The sequence below is a fragment of the Bombina bombina genome, chromosome 2, assembly GCF_027579735.1.
Source record: "Bombina bombina isolate aBomBom1 chromosome 2, aBomBom1.pri, whole genome shotgun sequence".
Classification (NCBI taxonomy): domain Eukaryota; kingdom Metazoa; phylum Chordata; class Amphibia; order Anura; family Bombinatoridae; genus Bombina; species Bombina bombina.
In genome coordinates this window covers 1,329,590,522-1,329,613,089 of record NC_069500.1, presented here as the reverse complement: position 1 = coordinate 1,329,613,089, position 22,568 = coordinate 1,329,590,522, and the positions used below count along the sequence as shown (strand labels likewise).

At 38.6% G+C, this 22,568-nt stretch overlaps 1 protein-coding gene across 1 annotated transcript in view; it reads right to left on the bottom strand.

Moving 5' to 3' along the window:
- The window catches only part of MFSD10 (major facilitator superfamily domain containing 10), a 171,912-nt gene that overhangs the window by 86,985 nt on the left and 62,359 nt on the right, over window positions 1-22,568 (bottom strand). The window contains 2 exon segments of the mRNA XM_053704198.1: window positions 1,067-1,255; window positions 18,049-18,207. Of these exon segments, the coding sequence (XP_053560173.1) occupies window positions 1,067-1,255; window positions 18,049-18,207 (348 nt within the window).

Here is a 22,568-nt window from a genome sequence, read left to right as displayed (position 1 = left end):
TCACTGATAAAGCATTTACTTTAATCCAATTTTCCCTCACCTTGTATCATGTGACAGCCATCAGCCAATCACAAAATGCAGATATACTGTGTACTTTTGCACATGCTCAGTAGCAGCTGAATAAAAATAATGTGCATATTGGAAAGTTTTTTTTTAAATTGTATGCTTTATCTGAATCATGAGACTTTAATTTTGACTTTAGTGGCCCTTTAATTATGAATGATTAAAAAAACTACTTTCTAACATACTTTAAGTAATAATTATCCCCTTTTCCTATCATTTAAATCTGGTTTGTAGTTTTTCCACTCCCTCTAAAGAGATTAGAGTGTATTCCAAAACCCTGACCCTCCTAAATGCTACACAGTGATTGGTTTATAAGAGGAGGTGCTTACTTATATCTGGCCACAGCACAGAAAATAAGATAAACAAACAAGGCATTTCAAGAGGTATGTTCCTGCACTGTGAAACAAAGGAAATAATCTTAACAAAAATGTTTTGAGGATGTCATGTGATTTAGGTGTGAATATTATGGAAGGATTATAATTAACAGTATGTGCTTGCACAGTAACTCAGGGGTTTTCGGCTGCCTTCAGCACCTATGCACTGTGAGCTTATAAGAATATACATATTTACATTTAATTATAGAGTGGAGTTTAGAAATTAATTTGGACCTGTGTAATGTTTAACAGATCAATGCTAAACCAATCAAATGGAAGAGGGCTGAAGAAACCGTTCTACTACTGCTCATGTGGGAACCACAATGCACTTTCATACCTCAGGTATATGTACAAGATTGTGATTGCCAAGAAAGCATTTTTTGTTCTCGAGGACCGAGGAATCAAAAAACGAAAAAGCAAAAAAAACATACAAATTTTTCACATATGAATCTTCTCATTTGCGAAGCTACAATTTAATTCCATATTGTGTTTCTTGCCCCTTGCAATATATTTAGTTTATGCAGTGTTGTACGTTTCTGTTGTATACGTGCATTCATATCTAATAATACAAACTAGTTTCACTTGCTTAGCCTGTGTTAGCTACTACAGAGTACAACAGAAGGATTTACCCTGGTCTCCTTAGGAAGGGTCTCTGGAAGAAGAAGGAAGATGAATATCAAATCAGCAACTGAGAGGATTAGTGCAAGTAAAGCTGGGCGGATATAGAACAGTTCCCCATTGGCTGTGTTCATTGCAAAATAAGCGCCGATCATGGGGCCTACCGTGAATCCCAGAGAGAAGGCAACTCCGATCATTGCCTGTAGAAAAAAATAAAGGAACAACTTAATATTCATTTTACAGCTAAAGATCCCCACATTGCATATTAATTCTGCTCAATATATTCAGAGAAAAGCTTTACACAGTTATTCAGTGGTAAACATGAGTAGTATTTTAAGGGGACAGTAAAGTCAAAATTAAACTTTCACAATTCGCATAGAGCATGTACTTCTATTATTACATTTGCATTGTTCTTTTAATATCCTTTGTTGAAGAGTCATGCTAGGTAGGCTGATAAGAGCTCAGGAGCGTGCATGTGTCTTTAGCAGTCTATGGCAACAGTGTTTGTATCTATGTATAACATTGCTATAAACAATGTTGCAAACACTGATGCCAGGCGGCTATAGACTTGTGCACGCACCTTAGCTCCTAGGATTAGTCTTTAACAAAGGATACCAAGAAAACTATGCAAAATTGATAGAAGTAAATTGAAAAGTTGTTAAAAATGGCATATTCTATCCAATTCATTGAAGATTCATTTTGACTTTACTGTTTCTTTGACCATAATTATTTTTAGATCAATACCGGATATACATTAAAAGGACCATCAAAGTTTAAACCAAGAACTTTCTTTTCTATTTACAGTATTTAAAGGGACATTCCGGTCAAAATTTAAATACACATAGGTGAATTACATCTTTGAATAGGAACATATTTACATTATACAGTATTGGCAGAAATGCTTCTAGTAATAGTTATCACTGTTTTAGTGTTAACATTTTTCTCTGCACGTGCATGTGAAGCATAGCTAGATATTCTCAGTGCACCAGCATTTTAAATACTGCAGCTACTCAGAGCACCAGTGGGGCTTGTATCGGGTCAGCAATTAACTAATTGAGTCACTAACAGATGGTACAAGCACCTTAGGCTCTCTAAGCAAGTGCTGTGTTTAAAATGCTGGTGCACGGTGCATACTTAAATACACTTTTAAAACAGCAATAGCTTTGATTAGAAGCATTTTTGCTAATACATTTATATTACAAAAATGCTTATATTCCAAACTCAAATGCATCTATGTGGATTCCAATTCTGGCTGGAATGTCCCTTTAGGTTCTAATTTTAGTATGAACATTTTATGTACATAAACCTACAATATTTGTCAGGAAATATGGTACATAATGTAAACTGTAGGAATTGCTTTAACACTTTCTATCATATACATGAAAAAGCACAAAGTTAAATTAAAGCTATTTATTTTAATTGTAAAATTAACAAAGTGCGAGTTTTGCAACACTGTTCTGTAAGAAAGAAGCTCACTGGGTGACAATTAAAGGGACATTAAACAATAAATATAATAATAGTATTGAGTTTATTTCCCTCTAGGCATGAGTGCCCCCATGTTGAAGTCTAACGTACACTACATTCCAGTGCTTATGTGTTAGCAACTCTCCTTCAGATAACTGTATCATAACGTAGGTTCCAAAATGGCAGCACCCATGATTATAGGAGTTGCATGAAATGTATTTAGATCCCCTTTAAAACTCCCACAACATTATTGCGTTTAAAACTCCCCTCTTTTAGTTGCATTAAAGGAACAAATACTTTGATAACCTTTAAATAAATCTATAGTTAAATAAATATAAGTATTGTGTCTATTAAAGGACAATTAAAGTTAAAATGTAACAACACATAAAAGGTTTCATTATTGAAGTACAACATTTTGCAATAAAAAATCATTATTTTGCTGCCTTTTGCTTGGGTTAATCCTGGCATACTAGGCAGTAGGTTTGAATATTTTATGTATATATATACTTATTACTGTGTGTGTATATGTGTGTATATATATATACAGTCGTATGCAAAAGTTTAGGCACCCCTGACAATTTAAATGATTTTCATTTATAAATAACTAGTCCTAAAGCCTGTTTACACGGGCCATTTTTTGCAGTACAACGGTCACACTCCTTGCTCTCTCTCTCCCCCCCTCTCTTTTGTGCTCTCTCCCCCTCTCTTTTGCGCTCTCCCTCGCTCCACCTCTCTTTTGCTCTCTCTCTCCCCCCCCTCTTTTGCTCTCTCTCCCCCTCTCTTTTGCGCTCTCTCTCCCCCACTCTTTTGCTCCCTCTCTCCCCCTCTCTTTTGCTTTCTCTCCCCCCTCTCTTTTGCGCTCTCTCTCCCTCCCTCTTTTGCATGCTCTCTCTCCCCCTCTCATTTGCGCTTTCTTACTCCCCCTCTCTCTCTCCCACTCTCTTTTGCACTCTCTCTCCCCCTTCCCTTTTGCACTCTCTCCCCCTTCTCTTTTTGCGCTTTCTTCCCCTTCTCTTTTGCGCTCTTTCCCCCTTCTCTTTTGCTCTCTCTTTTTTTGCTCTCTATCTCCATCCCTGTTTGCTCTATCTCCTTCCCTCTCTTTTGCTCTCTCTCTCTCCACCCTCTCTTTTGCTCTCTCTCCCCCCTCTCTTTTGCTCTCTCTCTCCCCCCTCTCTTTTGCTCTGTCTCTCTCCCCTCTCTTTTGCTCTCTCTCCCCTCTTTTTTGCTCTCTCTCTCCCCCTCTCTTTTGCTCTGTCTCTCTCCCCTCTCTTTTGCTCTCTCTCTCTCTCTTTTGCACTCTCTCTCCCCCTTTCTTTTGCGCTCTCTTCCCCCCTCTCTTTTGCGCTCTCTCTCTCCCCCTCTCATTTGCACTCTCTCACTCCCCCTCTCTCTCTCCCACTCTCTTTTGCACTCTCTCTCCTCCTCTCTTTTGCGCTCTCTCCCCCTTCCCTTTTGCGCTCTCTCCCCCTTCTCTTTTGCACTCTCTACTCCTTTCTCTTTTGCGCTCTCTCCCACCTTCTTTTTGCGCTCTCTCCCCCTTCTCTTTTGTGCTCTCTTTTTTTTGCTCTCTCTCTCTTTTTTTTGCTCTCTCTCTCCATCCCTCTCTTTTGCTCTATCTCCATCCCTCTCTTTTGCGCTCTCTCTCCCCCCTCTCTTTTGCTCTGTCTCTCCCCCCTCTCTTTTGCTCTCTCTCTCTCCCCTCTCTTTTGCTCTCTCTCTCCCCCTCTCTTTTGCTCTGTCTCTCTCCCCTCTCTTTTGCTCTGTCTCTCTCCCCCCTCTCTTTTGCGCTCTCTCTCCCTCCCTCTTTTGCGCGCTCTCTCTCCCCCTTTCTTTTGCGCTCTCTCTCTCCCCCCCCCCCTCTCTTTTGCATTCTCTCTCTCCCCCTCTCTCTCTCCCACTCTCTTTTGCACTCTCTCTCCTCCTCTCTTTTGCGCTCTCTCCCCCTTCCCTTTTGCGCTCTCTCCCCCTTCTCTTTTGCACTCTCTACTCCTTTCTCTTTTGCTCTCTCCCACCTTCTTTTTGCGCTCTCTCCCCCTTCTCTTTTGTGCTCTCTCCCCCTCTCTTTTGCTCTCTCTCTCTTTTTTTTTTTTGCTCTCTCTCTCCATCCCTCTCTTTTGCTCTATCTCCATCCCTCTCTTTTGCGCGCTCTCTCTCCCCCCTCTCTTTTGCTCCCTCTCTCCCCCCTCTCGTTTGCTCTGTCTCTCTCCCCTCTCTTTTGCTCCCTCTCTCCCCTCTCTTTTGCTCTCTCTCCCCCCTCTCTTTTGCTCTGTCTCCCTCCCCTCTCTTTTGCTCTGTCTCTCTCCCCCCTCTCTTTTGCTCTGTCTCTCTCCCCCCTCTCTTTTGCTCTGTCTCCCCCTCTCTTTGCTCTTTCCCCCCTCTTTTGCTCTTTCCCCTCATTTTTGCACTCTTTCCCTCCTCTCTTCTGCTCTTCCCCCTCTCTTGAGCTCTTTCCTTTCTCTTTTTGTCTTTCCCCCTCTCTTTCTATTTCTCTTGTGCCGACCGCGCCCGGCCACGCCACGACCACGCCCATGCACCCACCGACCACACACCCACCCGGCCACACCCACTTTCGCCCACCGCGGCAAACAGAAACAGCATGGGAAGGCCAGGTGTGTTTGTCCTCGTGCTGTCTCTACTGCGCATGACAGCTTCGGACAAACACACTTGGCCTTTTATAGTATAGGATTGGGTGTTTTGATCAGCAATTTCATTTTGCTCTATCAAATAACTGAAGGACACAGTAATTTTTCAGTAGTGAAATGAGGTTTATTGGATTAACAGAAAATGTGCAATATGCATCAAAACGAAATTAGACGGGTGCATACATTTGGGCACCCTTGTCATTTTGTTGATTTGAATACCTGTAACTACCTAGCACTGATTAATTGGAACACACAATTGGTTTGGTGAGCCCATTAAGACTTGAACTTCATAGATAGGTGTATCAAATCATGAGAAAATGTATTTAAGGTGGCCAATTGCAAGTTGTTGTTCTCGTTGACTCTCCTCTGAAGAATGGCAACATGGGAGCCTCAAAACAACTCTCAAATGACCTGAAAACAAAGATTGTTCAACATTATGGTTTAGGGGAAGGCTACAAAAAGCTATCGCAGAGATTTAAGCTGTCAGTGTCCACTGTGAGGAACATAGTGAGGAAATGGAAGACCACAGGCACAGTTCTGGCAGGCCAAGTAAAATATCGGAGAGGCAAAGTATGGTGAGAATGGTCAAAAACAGCTCACAGATCACCTCCAAAGACCTACAATATCATCTTGCTGCAGATGGTGTCACTGTGCATTGTCAACAATTCAGCGCAATTAGTGTTCGGCTGAAGCCATTTATTATCAATCAACTGTGTTTACTCTTTTTACATCATAATGACAACAGAAACTACCCAAATGACCCTGATCAAAAGTTTACATACCCTGGTGATTTTGGCCTGATAACATGCACACAAGTTGACACAAAGGGGTTTGAATGGCTATTAAAGGTAACCATCCTCACCTGTGATCTATTTGCTTGTAATTAGTGTGTGTGTATAAAAGGTCAATGAGTTTCTGGACTCCTGACAGACCCTTGCATCTTTCATCCAGTGCTGCACTGAAGTTTCTGGATTCTGATTCATGGGGAAAGCAAAGTAATTGTCAAAGGATCTGCGGGAAAAGGTAGTTGAACTGTATAAAACAGGAAAGGGATATAAAAAGATATCCAAGGAATTCAGAATGCCAATCAGCAGTGTTCAAACTCTAATCAAGAAGTGGAAAATGAGGGGTTCTGTTGAAACTAAACTAGACCAACTAAAATTTCATGCAAAGAAAAACCCACAAATAACTTCAGGTTAAATACAGGACTCTCTGAAAACATGTGGCGTGGCTGTTTCAAGATGCACAATAAGGAGGCACTTGAATAAAGATGGGCTGCATGGTCGAGTCGCCAGAAGAAAGCCATTACTAGGCAAAGGCCACAAAGTATCCTGCTTATAATACGCCAAACAGCACAGAAACAAGCCTCAAACCTTCTGGCACAAAGTCATTTGGAGTGATGGGACTGTAATTGAGTTTTTTGGCCACAACCATAAATGCTACATTTGGAGAGGAGTCAACAAGGCCTATGATGAAAAGTACACTATTTCTACTGTGAAACACGGAGGTGGATCGCTGATTTTTTGGGGTTGTGTGAGTTACAAAGACACAGGAAATTTGCTCAGAATGGATGGCAAGATGAATGCAGTATGTTATCAAAAATACTGGGGGGAAATTTGCATTCATCAGCCCGGAAGCTGCGCATGGGACGTACTTGGACATTCCAACATGACAATGATCCTAAACACAAGGCCAAGTTGACCTGTCATTGGCTACAGCAGAATAAAGTGGAGGTTCTGGAGTGGCCATCTCAGTCTCCTGACCTCAATATCATTGCAAATATTCAGAAAGTAGCAGCACCACTCAAAGTAATGTTCAGTTCTTGTTTATTGGGACATCACATAAACAATAAAGCACAATAAAGTGCTTTATTGTTTATGTGATGTCCCAATAAACAAGAGCTGAACATTACTTCGAGTGGTGCTGCTACTTTCTGAATATTTGGAATTGATTTAAGGGGTATGTGCAACGGAATGCAGTAAGTGCTGGGCATTTTTCTTTTCTCAATATCATTGAGCTACTCTGGGGATATCTCAAACGTGCAGTTTATGCAAGACAGCCCAAGAATTTACAGGAACTGGAGGCTTTTTGCCAGGAAGTATGAGCAACTTTACCATCTGAGAAGATAAAGAGCCTCATCCACAAATACCACAAAAGACTTCAAGCTGTCATCGATGTTAAAGGGGGCCAGGGATGGAACTACAGGGGGTGCAGAGGTTGCAACTGTGACTGGCCCCTGAGGGTGTGGGCCCAGCTTAAATTTTTTTTAAAAAATTCCAATAAAAACGTTGACCTGCCACTGCCTGCACTGATATCATGTGAGTGTGACATGATGCTTCACTAGTGTCTCTGACTACAGGGGTAGTGTTTCTGTTTTACCCATTGGTGTTTGTGTGTGTGTATCTATGTAAGTGACTGTGTGTATTTATGAATGTATGTGTGTGTGTATGTTTGTGGAACTAGCAAATTACAGACCTTGTTACTACAGCATGGGGGGGGGGGGGGCGGGGGGTAAACAGTGTCACTATACAGTGCCACTATATACAGTACGGGGGGGGGGCTGGACCATGTCACTGACTACTGTGGTCACTTTATAAAGTACTGGGGCAGGTAGGGACAGGCCAGCCATCTCACCGGCAGATTACAGACTGTGTCACTAACTCACTATATACAGTACTGGTGGATTAAACAGTGTCACTATATACAGAAATAGGGGGTCAGACCATCTCACAGACTGTGGGCACAGGGTACCTCCTTTTGCAGACATGTAATTTGATTAACATTTTTTTTCTGTGTTAAATGTAAAAAAAAAAAAAAAAAAAAAAGATATGTATCAAATTCACCTTTTTTCGAGGGGGGTAGGGGGACCCTTCTTAGATTCTTGCACCTGGGCCTCTGAAGGGGGCAATACACGGTATTAAGAACTGGGGTATGTAAACTTTTAATCAGGGTCATTTAGGTAGTTTCTGTTGTCATTATGATTTAAAAAGAGTAAACACAGTTGATTGATAATAAATGGCTTCAGCCAAACACGAATCATGAGTGAAAGAAAAGTTTTTGTGTTATCATTGATATTCTCTGAAAAATGTCCAAGAAATCCTAAATTCTGCCAGGGTATGTAAACTTATGAGCACAACTGTATATACATTCCAAATTCAGATGCATAAGATTACCATGGCAACATAGTAAACAATTTACTTGATATATGTTCTTAGTGTATATAAAGTAAAGAAAGTGTGAATTTGCACGTGACTCGCCGCACCGGAAGTATTTCCTTCCTATGGTGCTCACTTGTACAGGGGTCACCTGAAGGGGTCACTTGTACAGGGGTTGTCTGAAGAAGGGGTTAACTACCCCGAAACATCACACATTAAACACACTGTTGTTAAATCCAGAGAGTGACGCTTTCCACTTATTTTCGTTATTGTGGGTTTTTTGGACTGCATATTTTCTAAGCTGACACCCTGGTCTATTGATATGTTCAGCAAGATCCCAGTCCTGCATTGCTGCTCCTTCAACAAAAGGATACCAAGGGAATAAAGTAAATTTGATAATAGAAGTATATTGGAAAGTTCTTTTAAAATGGTATGTTCTATCTGAATCATGAAAGAAAATTTTTGGGTTCATGTCCCTTTAAGGGAAGAAAAAGGCAGGCTACCCCAATCATTTCTTTAACTGCACATGTGCAAATAATTCTCTGTAAAATAATATATGTGTGTGTGTATTAGATTACGATTGGTTAACAAGAGTCTGGAGGACAAGGAAATCAGTGGAAAAAAAACTAAACTAATATACTCTTGTGAGAAAATGTAGCTGCATTGTTCATTGTACAATTCTTCTCATATATGAAGTTATAATGCATCTTTCAGTTTGTGTTTAATGTCCCTTTAAAGACAAAAGTCAGGTACACTATGTGTGCTGCAGTCTGCACTCAAGGTGTAGAGCCTGGCAGACTGGAGTTTAGCTACTATATCCTGTAGGTCACACTTATTAGTTGTCTCATCCCTGCAATATCCCTAAACATTAATGACTTAGCAATCTCATAAACCTCTGAAGTCAGACTTAAAAGGGACAGTTTCCTCAAAAAATATCTTCCCTTTAATGTGTTCCCAATGATCTCTGTTACCTGCTGGAGTGTATTAAATTGTTTACCAGCATTTCCATTACCCTGATATTAGAATTTGAAATAGTTGATTTAGCCTGTGGTATCCCCACCCATCATGAAAGTTTTTGGCCTCAAGGCCAAGCTGTATTAACACAGCCAGTAGAAGAAATTACACTCCCAGTGGGTTATAGAAGAGATAAGGTAATAAAATGTTAATTTTCCATTGTTCTCTCCAAGTATTGGTGATTGATTTATGGACAGATATAAGATAAAGAAGCAGTTATATGTACACAATGTGATAAAGTAATGAGATCTGATAATACCTACAAGCTCAACCTATTTTATTAGGCTGTGGCTTCAAAACACAAAATCAGTTAATTCATATACACAAATAAGCCTTAAAAAAGCAAATTTCATACATTGTATATTCTGCAGCTGGTAAAAGAAGAATTTGAAAACACATTAAGGGAAACACAATTTTACAGTATACTGTCCCTTTAACTCTAACATATTATCCCACTACATCTATTTAGTTGCTGTATCCTGCCACAAACACCTATGCACCATCTCCAATATCAGACACCACTAAAACAGGTTCCAAACTAATATTCTCTGTTGCAGGCAGCTATTTCTTGGCCTTCATCTCTCCCAGCTCTACCTGTCTAATCTATTATTACTTCTCTGACAAGCAGATCCCCCATACAGTCCAATGAGGTAAAGCACAGAAACATAAATCCCTTAAAAGACGCAATACAATCCAAAATAGCAGCATTTAAACAAATGTAAAAAAATTGCAGTTTTTAGAAATTTGGGGATATCTGTTATTTTGGATTGTATTAAGCAGATCCACCATACCCATCTGCACATGTTCACTACTCTACCAGTCCCTTCATGGCTTTCAGTTTCCAGAAAAAAAATATTATATATATATATATATATATATATATATATATATATATATATATATATATATACATACAGGTATCAAAAGTTGGTTAAGCACTCCAGGTATCCTTACGTTAATTCAAAATGCCCAGGGTGCACAACAGGTAATCATACAGCATCAAAAATTGACGGCACTCAATGGGTCTTATAAAAGACAATTTAATACAAATATAACGTTTCAGGGTCTCCCCGTTTGTCAAATAAACAAAGTATGTTTATTTGACAAAGGGGGAGACCCCGAAACGTTATATTTGTATTAAATTGTCTTTTATAAGACCCAGTGAGTGCCGTCCATTTTTGATGCTATATATACATACATATACACACACACCCACACAGTATCTCTCAAAAGTGAGTACACCCCTCACATTTTTGTAAATATTTTATTATATCTTTTCATGTGACAACACTGAAGAAATGACACTTTGCTACAATGCTGGACTCAAAATAACTCAACACACAGCCATTAATGTCTAAACCGTTAGCAACAAAAGTGAGTATACCCCTAAGTGGAAATGTCCAAATTGGGCCCAAAGTGTCAATATTTTGTGTGGCCACCATTATTTTCCAGCATTGCCTTAACCCTCTTGGGCATGGAGTTCACCAGAGCTTCACAGGTTGCCACTGGAGTCCTCTTCCACTCTTCCATGACAACATCACGGATCTGGTGGATGCTAGAGACCGTGAGCTCCCCCACCTTCCATTTGAGGATGCCCCACATATGCTCTATAGGGTTTGTTCTGGAGACATGCTTGGCCAGTCCATCACCTTTACCCTCAGCTTCTTTAGCAAGGCAGTGGTTGTCTTGAAGGTGTGTTTGGGGTCGTTATCATGTTGGAATACTGCCCTGTGGCCCAGTCTCCGAAGGTAGGGGATCATGCTCTGCTTCAGTATGTCACAGTACATATTCCCTAAATGAACTGTAGCTCCCCAGTGCCAGCAGCACTCATGCAGGCCCTGACCATAACACTCCCACCACCATGCTTGACTATAGGCAAGACACACTTGTCTTTGTACTCCTCACCTGGTTGCCGCCACACATGTTTGACACCATCTGAACCAAATAAGTTTATCTTGGTCTCAGGACATGGCTCCAGTAATCCTTGGCTTTAGTCTGCGGGCTTTTTTGTGCATCATCTTTAGAAGAGGCTTCCTTCTGGGACAACAGCCATGCAGACCGATTTGATGCAGTGTGCGGCATATTGTCTGAGCACTGACAGGCTGACCCCCCCACCCCTTCAACCTCTGCAGCAATGCTGGCAGCACTCATACGTCTATTTCCCAAAGACAACCTCTGGATATGACGCTGAGCACGTGCACTCAACTTCTTTGGTAGACCATGGCGAGGCTTGTTCTGACTGGAACCTGTCCTGTGAAACCGCTGCATGGTCTTGCCCACCGTGCTGCAGCTCAGTTTCAATCCCCTTATAGCCTAGGCCATCTTTATGTAGAGCAAAAATTCTTTTTTTTCAGATCCTCAGAGAGTTCTTTACCATGAGGTGCCATGTTGAACTTCCATTGACTAGTAGGCGAGAGTGTGAGAGCACCAAATTTAACACACCTGCTCCCCATTCACACCTGAGACCTTGTAACACTAGCGAGTCACATGACACCAGGGAGGGAAAACGGCTATTTGGGCCCAATTTGGACATTTTCACTAAAGGGTGTACTCACTTTTGTTGCCAACAGTTTAGACATTAATGGCTGTTTGTTGAGTTATTTTAGGGGGGCAGCAAATTTACACTGTTATACAGACTGTACACTCACTTCTTTACATTGTAGCAAAGTGTCATTTCTTCAGTGTTGTCACATGAAAAGATATAATAAAATGTTTACAAAAATGTGAGGGGTGTACACACTTTTGTGAGATACTGTATATATGTGTATATATATATATATATATATATATATATATATATTGTTGTATTTTATGAACACACCTAACTTTAATATCAGACTGTTATTTCCATGGACATTATTTAATGAAATGCTAAGGGATATTTGTCTATACAAAGGGTTAAATGCACAATGACCTACAGTTCCAGTTCAGAGGTGACAAGTGGAAACCAGTTGGAAATCTGATGAACCACTGCATATAAACAATAGATCAGAAGGATACCACAGGATTCACTAAGACATTTTACAACCCTTACAAACATTTTAGCATTTCAGCACAGGTGGTGTCATAAACTATAAGGCCCTGATTTTATCTCTTTCACCAATAGCCTAAGGAAGTGACTTCTATCCCCATTCATATAATGATGTCATGTGGTCTCTCACTGAAGAATTTATAGCTGAGTGTGGGCTGGGCTATGTAAGAGAATGAATGACTATATAAGTTAGTTGCCATTGTAGGCTAGGGTAAGCTCTCTTCTCACTCACCTCTCCCCTTCCCTCTCTCTCTCTCCCCTTTTCCACCTTCCCTTTCCTTCCCTTACATTAGTTAGCAACTTGTTTCTATGTAAATACTTATTTTCTGTATAATAAAAGAAATAATTTCATCAAGCAGCGTCCTGATTTCCTAAGCTAAAGGTAATATTAGTGTGGAAATAGTAACTAAAAGTTAGCAGATTCTACATTTGGCACCCCAGATGGGACGTGGATAAATCACTAATTCCACGTTGAACTACAGCTGAATTTGCTAAACTGGAGAGCTGGAGCTGCAAGAACTCTTTGTGAATAGAGGCCGAACCGGACTTATCTGTGTGGGAAGTGTGCAGATCTACAAGACACTGTGTAGTGAGAAAGCTGCAAGTACCGTAAGTATATGTTATGTTTATGTTATGTTCCTGTATGCTACAGAAAAGTAAATGTATTAATTATTTCTTGCTGAATTAAGTTTACTAAAATCTGAAAACAAGAGAGTAACCAGACATCTCTGAGGGTAAAGTGTAATAGGCATAGCCCAGTTTTACATGCAGCTCAAAAGGAGATACCTCTAGGTCTAGATTTTAGGCTAATAATGCAAAATCTTTGTTGATGTTAGATGTGTACTTGTGAGTGTGTACATCTGTACTGTGTATAGTGTGTTGTGTGATCAGTGTGTACATCTGTACTGTGTATAGTTTGTTGTGTGATCAGTGTGTACATCTGTACTGTGTATAGTGTGTTGTGTGATCAGTGTGTACATCTGTACTGTGTATAGTTTGTTGTGTGATCATTGTGTACATCTGTACTGTGTATAGTTTGTTGTGTGATCAGTGTGTACATCTGTACTGTGTGTTGTGTGATCAGTGTGTACATCTGTACTGTGTATAGTGTGTTGTGTGATCAGTGTGTACATCTGTACTGTGTATAGTGTGTTGTGTGATCAGTGTGCACATCGTGATCAGTGTGCACATCTGTACTGTGTATAGTGTGTTGTGTGAATCTGGTGTGTGTATTGTTAGTAAGAATGGAACTGGTTAAGAAATACATTAAGAAATATGCCTCTGTCACATTTATTACTTGTGCAGAAGATCCATTGACACGTCAGTTTTATAATGCAATTAAACAATGTGAAAAGCACAATAATGAACTAAGTAGAAAACTGTTTCAGAAAGACATAGAAAAAAGAGAGCTAAGTAATTTACTAAGTATGTTTCTAAGAATAAAAGAGATTGCTGAACAGAAAGAGTTGGAATGGAAGGCAGAAAGAACTGATACCACAGAACAGCTGGATAAACTTGGTCATTCTATTATGGCTAAGAGATGTGAGTGTGATACACTGAGTGAAGAGATAGTCAAACTTACTAAACTGAATGCTGAGCTACAAGAGAGGCTTAAGGAATGTGAAGTGAGGTGTGGAATGGGAGAGCAATTAGTAACATGTATGGAAGAAAAGGAAATGCAGAGAGAAAATGTTATTGCATCACTTAAGGCAGACTTATGGGAGTCTGAATCACAGCTGTTAAATAAAGAACAATGTATCTTGTCTCTAAAAGCACAGGGGATACAAGACAAATGTAACCATTACAGGAGTAGTCTAGCACATGTGTGTCCTTTAGAAGTAGATGGTAATGAAAGTCAAACTATAGAACTAGATGGGCAAACCCCTAACATTCCTGACAGTCCTTTGTTAACTTTAAACCAAGTCCCCTCTATTCTAACTCCTCGAATAGAATGCAGACAAAGTAACCCCCAATTACAGACTAAAGTAAATAATCATAGTAACTCTGCCCCCCTTACAATACAAGACCGTAATAATTTGTGCTATATTTTAGGTCACTTTGACACCTCCACATCACCTGTAATCCTTTCTAATAAGTTAGAGGCTGTTACTACTCAGTATAATTTAGGCAACAGAGATGCCTGTGCTTTGCTCAGGGCCTGGTTGCCATCACAATTAGCTGCACAGCTAAGGGCACCAGTAGGCACCCATAAAGGAGTGTCTCCTTATATTGATGCAAACTGGGGAAATTCAGGGGACAGATTAAAGGAATTACAGTATGTTATGTGTTGCCGTGATGCCAGAGGTACCAGTGCCATAGCAAATGCAAGTTTAAAGGAAGGAGATGACCCGATTTTGTTTTGTACTGAGTATCTTGCACTGTATAAGATAACTTATAACTGCCCTAACTTGTCCCCAGATGATGCATTTCCCCCTTTTTCTTAAAGACCACGTGGTACTTTATGATGAGCTCATCAGTTACATAAATGTAATATAGTCACAATGAATTGTTTGCAAACAATTGATCATAACCAGTTTATTTTAAAAGTCATGGTTTCAAGTACTGTTTTAGATGTCTATGTTATTTTGTTTGTGTTATTAATGCCATGAACTAACAATTCTGATTACTTACAGAAGCAACCTATACCATCGCCCAAAGAAGCACAAATCATTTACTGTTGAGAAGACTAGATATTTTAAATTGAATAATTTAATGCAAAATCCAAATTTAGTTATTTAAGAACGCTGTTATATTTAAAGAGAACAGAAACATGTTTTGTGTGGCGTACTGTTTTTATGTATTGTTTGTTCTGTGTTGTCTCTGTTTTATATGTGTAAAATGAATTATTGTTATTTTTTGTAATATGGTTCCTTCTCTATCAAGGAACCAAAACGGGGGATCCCTTCACTACCATTTTTGTATTTTTAAGGACATTTTTTATTCACTACCATTTTTGTATTTTAAGGACATTTTTGTATTTTTAAGGACATTTTTTATTCACTTCCATTTTTGTATTTTTAAGGACATTTTTTATTCACTACCATTTTTTTATTTTTAAGCACATTTTTATTTTTTTCTCTGTTTGCCTTTTTCTATCACAATAGGTAACATTTTTTTAAATGCTTCCGTATTAGTTTTTTTATTTTTAAATCTGTTTTGCCACACTGGGCAATGTTTTTCAGTATTTTATTTTTTTCATAAGCCAGTTATGTTTAAAGAGTATAACATTGTCTACTTATAGGTTTTTAAGTGCTGACCAGTAGATTATAAGACTGTGTGCATGCCTTGAAGCAGATAATGATACTACGATTTAATGTTAAAAAGACATTAGTATACATGTTTTGCAAAGCTATAGGCTACGTTTTGTTTATGACCTCAGATAGCAAGTATTTTGTATTAATAAATTATAATCTGTCACATATGCATAACATTCAAGTCTCACAATGTGCTAGAAAATAATTTGCAAAGTTTGAGCACTACTCCTAGTAGTAGTCATTAAGATTGTGTGTGATATGTAACAATTAATTTGAATCATATGTATAATTATTCTAAATATGCTGATGATTTGATATACATCTCAGATTATTGTTAATTCTAACCAGGAAAAATATATATTATATTTGTAAAATTGATCTAATCATCCTATTCATAATGTGATTGATAGAATGTGCTACACATTGTAAGGGAATTGTACTGTAATATTTAGTTCATATGTAGAGTATGAATGTGAATGAATGGTTTTATTTCAGGTTGCCCCACTCACAGAAGAAACTATAAAGTGAGCAGTACAACGTTGTGATCATAAGTGATTTAATGATCAGAGGGGAATGTTGTATTTTATGAACACACCTAACTTTAATATCAGACTGTTATTTCCATGGACATTATTGAATAATGAAATGCTAAGGGACATTTGTCTATACAAAGGGTTAAATGCACACTGACCTACAGTTCCAGTTCAGAAGACAAGTGGAAACCAGTTGGAAATCTGATGAACCACTGTATGTAAACAATAGATCAGAAGGATACCACAGGATTCACTAAGACATTTTACAACCCTTACAAACATTTTAGCATTTCAGCACAGGTGGTGTCATAAACTATAAGGCCCTGATTTTATCTCTTTCACCAATAGCCTAAGGAAGTGACTTCTATCCCCATTCATATAATGATGTCATGTGGTCTCTCACTGAAGAATTTATAGCTGAGTGTGGGCTGGGCTATGTAAGAGAATGAATGACTATATAAGTTAGTTGCCATTGTAGGCTAGGGTAAGCTCTCTTCTCACTCACCTCTCCCCTTCCATCTCTCTCTCTCCCCTTTTCCACCTTCCCTTTCCTTCCCTTACATTAGTTAGCAACTTGTTTCTATGTAAATACTTATTTTCTGTATAATAAAATAAATAATTTTTTAAAGCAGCGTCCTGATTTCCTAAGCTAAAGGTAATATTAGTGTGGAAATAGTAACTAAAAGTTAGCAGATTCTACATATATATATATTTAAAATCACAACCCAAACCTGCAAAGCCCTTACTAACACAGCAGTCCCCACTTATAGCTAACATAACGACCCTCCTTACTCATCTTCTCATCTTATTAATTATTCATGTGCTTGTTTCACATACCCACCTACAAGGATGTTTATCTTCTGCACCAGTCCCCTTATAGTCATATCTTTAACATTTTCTCAGTTTTTCAAATAAAAGCTTTGCAATGTTTGCTCAGAGCAGGCGGACAGGTTATGGAGCAGCGGTCTTTGTGACCGCTGCTTCATAACTACTGTTTCTGGCGAGTCTGCAGGCTCGCCAGAAACACGGGGCATCAAGCTGATACATATGCCCCATTATATGAAAGAGTTAAGTTGTCTATTATAAGTAGATTTCTACAGGAATGTCCATAAGGTGTTGAGCAGTGTTCTGTGATCCTTTTGGTGTTAGGTATGATTGCAGTGATGGGTTAAATAGGGGTACAAGAGTTGTGAGTTGTGGAAGGATATTAGGGATAATTACAGTGGGACATGTCTTGGTTAGGGATAGTTGAGGGGCATAGGGCTATGATTGGCATAATTGCTATGGGGAAGCACATGTTTAGTGTAGTTGAGTTGCAGGCGAGTGGGTCATGGCTATAGGGCAGAAGCACTGGTACCAATGTGTTACAAGTTCTCATTTTAATAATTCACCACTAAACACTCCAAAACCAAATGGCTTAAATGAACATTAGATCACCCTACCCAAAATAAATAAATAAAGTTCGATCTTCCCTGTTTCCTCAATGTTGGTGTGGACTTAGCTTAATGCCCCCTCTTATCTAAAATATTTTTAAAATACTGTGGTGGCCGTGTCACACTGACATAACTTAATCTTCTGTTTATATTATATTTGTTCAATATTAACAAAGAATATACATCACTGATTAAGCACACAGGTAACACACATACCTATAAGTATAATCCTTGGTTCCCATTAACAAATAGAACATTTTATTTTTTAATGTGCCCTCAGATCATAACTTAATAAATATCCTAAAGGGTTTTCCATAGTAGAGAATTTTTTTTTTTAAGTTAATGATTTCCTGATGTTGAAATAAACAAAAACGGTTAATATATGAACAAATACAATACATCTGGAATATTGATTTTACTCTCACTATACATATTAATAAAAAAAAAGTATTATTAATCCTACTTACCATTCCTTTACTCCGTGTTTTTAAGGAAGGTAGATCTGCGATTATAGCCGTACATAAGCTAACGTTCCCTTTGCTTAATCCTCCAATAACACGAGACAAGAGGAAAATCCCAAAACTCCTGGAGATGGCCCATAACGCATAGGAAGCAATTAAACCCAGCTATAAGAGACAGAGACATTAGTACAGATTATTTTTTTTTAAATATCTTTTTATTGTTGTCAGGAAAAGCAATACACATTAACATATCATATTCACAAGTCAATTATAAGATTTTTCTTACATTAACAGAATGGTACATAATAGATTCTAGTTATAGAAAGCATGACATGTTTCTGAAGTATATACATTCTGATTTCTTCATAAGTAACACATAGTACAGATTATTTTTAAAAAAAAATTAGTTTATGGATTTAATAATCATTACACTGTCAAAGATAAAAGAATTGTTTAGTCAGATACAGGCTCAGCTAATCACTATACAATCTAGTTAAAGGGACAGTCAACAGCAGAATTTTTGTTGTTTAAAAAGATAGATAATCCCTTTATTACCCATTCCCCAGTTTTGCAAAACCAACACAGTTATATTAATATACTTTTTACCTCTGTTGCATCTAAGCATCTTCTAACAGCCCCCTGATCACATGCCATTTTATTTATTATCTATTGACTTTAATTTGAGCCAATTAGTGCAGTGTCTGCCACAAGCCATGGGGGTGGTCACAATGCTATCTATATGTCTCACATGAACTAGCACTCCCCTGTTGTGAAAAGCAAATAAAAAAGCATGTGACAAGAGGCGGCATTCAAGGGCTTAGAAATTATCATATGAGCCTTCCTAGGCTTAGCTTTCAACAAAGAATACCAAGAGAACAAAGCAAATTTGATGATAAAAATAAATTGTAAAGTTGTTTAAAATGACATGCCCTATTTTAATCATGAAAGTTTCATTTGGATTTACTGTAACTTTAAAGGGACAGTCTACTCCAGAATTGTTATTGCTTAAAAATATATATAATCCCTTTATTACCCATTCTCCAGTTTTGCATAACCAACAGTTATATTAATATACTTTTTTTTTTACCTCTGTGATTACCTTGTTTCTAAGCCTCTGCAGACTGCCCCCTTATTTCAGTTCTTTTGACATAAGTAACTTTCAACTAAGACTACTAAGAGAACAAAGCAAAATTGGTGATACAAATAAATTGGAAAGTTGTTTAAAATTACATGTCCTATCTGAATCATGAAAGGTTTTTTTGGACTTGACTGTCCCTTTAAGTAGAGAATATTATAATTTCCACAGAATTAGTCACACACATGTGAATGATTTAACACATACCTGCCAAACCCAGCTAACCTGTAAATATTCTAACTTGTGGCAAAATGAAAATGGACTGATATAAACTGTTATGTAGGAGATGATGAATTAAAAGGGCCAGATTACAAGTGGCGCGCTATTTTTTTTTACGCTCGAGAGCTAACTCTGCTCAAAGTAAATAACACAAAACAACAAAGGCATTGCGTACTGATACTATTCAACAATACTGACTCAGAGACCAAATCAAATAAATATACAAATAGTTAAAACATAGTTGAATAGATATATCTAAGATAACCTGCTAAACAATACAAGTAAAACTGAGGGTGAACTAAAAAAAAAAAGCAGTATCATACTTATAAAATATAAAACCCCAGGTGATAGATATATCTATAACACATAAATCAATCACATATAACTATAACACATACCATTTGTTTTATATGGCCTAGATTTAGAGTTTGGCGTTAGCCGTGAAAACCAGTGTTAGAGGCTCCTAACGCTGGTTTTAGGCTACCTCCGGTATTTGGAGTCACTCAAAAAAGAGTCTAACGCTCACTTTTCAGCCGCGGCTTTTCCATACCGCAGATCCCCTTACGTAAATTGCGTATCCTATCTTTTCAATGGGATTTTTCTAACTCCGGTATTTAGAGTCGTGTCTGAAGTGAGCGTTAGAAATCTAACGACAAAACTCAAGCCGCAGGAAAAAAGTCAGTAGTTAAGAGCTTTCTGGGCTAACGCCGGTTTATAAAGCTCTTAACTACTGTACTCTAAAGTACACTAACACCCATACACTACCTATGTACCCCTAAACCGAGGTCCCCCCACATCGCCGCAACTCTATTACATTTTTTTAACCCCTAATCTGCCGACCGCCAACTACGTTATCCTTATGTACCCCTAATCTGCTGCCCCTAACACCGCCGACCCCTATATTATATTTATTAACCCCTAATCTGCCCCCCACAACGTCGCCGCCAGCTACCTACACTTATTAACCCCTAATCTGCCGACCGCAAAGTGCCGCCACCTACGTTATCCTTATGTACCCCTAATCTGCTGCCCCTAACACCGCCGACCCCTATATTATATTTATTAACCCCTAATCTGCCCCCCTCAACGTCGCCTCCACCTGCCTACACTTATTAACCCCTAATCTGCCGAGCGGACCGCACCGCTACTATAATAAAGTTATTAACCCCTAATCCGCCTCACTAACCCTATAATAAATAGTATTAACCCCTAATCTGCCCTCCCTAACATCGCCGACACCTAACTTCAATTATTAACCCCTAATCTGCCTACCGGAGCTCACCGCTATTCTAATAAATGTATTAACCCCTAAAGCTAAGTCTAACCCTAACACCCCCCTAAATTAAATATAATTTACATCTAACGAAATTAATTAACTCTTATTAAATAAATTATTCCTATTTAAAGCTAAATACTTACCTGTAAAATAAATCCTAATATAGCTACAATATAAATTATAATTACATTGTAGCTATTTTAGGATTAATATTTATTTTACAGGCAACTTTGTAATTATTTTAACCAGGTACAATAGCTATTACATAGTTAAGAACTATTTAATAGTTACCTAGTTAAAATAATTACAAAATTACCTGTAAAATAAATCCTAACCTAAGTTACAATTAAACCTAACACTATACTATCATTAAATTAATTAAATAAAATACCTACAATTACCTACAATTAAACCTAACACTACACTATCAATAAATAAATTAAATACAATTCCTACAAATAACTACAATGAAATAAACTAACTAAAGTACAAAAAATAAAAAAGAACTAAGTTACAAAAAATAAAAAAATATTTACAAACATAAGAAAAATATTACAACAATTTTAAACTAATTACACCTACTCTAAGCCCCCTAATAAAATAACAAAGACCCCCAAAATAAAAAATGCCCTACCCTATTCTAAATTACTAAAGTTCAAAGCTCTTTTACCTTACCAGCCCTGAACAGGGCCCTTTGTGGGGCATGCCCCAAGAAGTTCAGCTCTTTTGCCTGTAAAAAAAAACATACAATACCCCCCCCCCAACATTACAACCCACCACCCACATACCCCTAATCTAACCCAAACCCCCCTTAAATAAACCTAACACTAAGCCCCTGAAGATCATCCTACCTTGTCTTCACCTCACCAGGTATCACCGATCCGTCCTGGCTCCAAAATCTTCATCCAACCCAAGCGGGGGCTGGCGATCCATCATCCGGTGGCTGAAGAGGTCCAGAAGAGGCTCCAAAGTCTTCATCCTATCCGGGAAGAAGAGGCGATCCGGACCGGCAACCATCTTGATCCAAGCGGCATCTTCTATCTTCATCCGATGACGACCGGCTCCATCCTGAAGACCTCCACCGCGGACCCATCTTTTTCCGGCGACGTCCAACTGAAGAATGACGGTTCCTTTAAGGGACGTCATCCAAGATGGCATCCCTCGAATTCCGATTGGATGATAGGATTCTATCAGCCAATCGGAATTAAGGTAGGAATATTCTGATTGGCTGATGGAATCAGCCAATCAGAATCAAGTTCAATCCGATTGGCTGATCCAATCAGCCAATCAGATTGAGCTCGCATTCTATTGGCTGATCGGATTATTTTACAGGTAAGTATTTAGCTTTAAATAGGAATAATTTATTTAATAAGAGATAATTAATTTCGTTAGATGTAAATTATATTTAACTTAGGGGGTGTTAGTGTTAGGGTTAGACTTAGCTTTAGGGGTTAATACATTTATTAGAATAGCGGTAAGCTCCAGTCGGCAGATTAGGGGTTAATAATTTAAGTTAGGTGTCGGCGATGTTAGGGAGGGCAGATTAGGGGTTAATACTATTTATTATAGGGTTAGTGAGGCGGATTAGGGGTTAATAACTTTATTATAGTAGCGCTCAGGTCCGCTCGGCAGATTAGGGGTTAATAAGTGTAGGCAGGTGGAGGTGACGTTGTGGGGGGCAGATTAGGGGTTAATAAATATAATATAGGGGTCGGCGATGTTAGGGCAGCAGATTAGGGGTACATAGGGATAATGTAAGTAGCGGCGGTTTACGGAGCGGCAGATTAGGGGTTAATAATAATATGCAGGGGTCAGCGATAGCGGGGGCGGCAGATTAGGGGTTAATAAGTGTAAGGTTAGGGGTGTTTAGACTCGGGGTACATGTTAGAGTGTTAG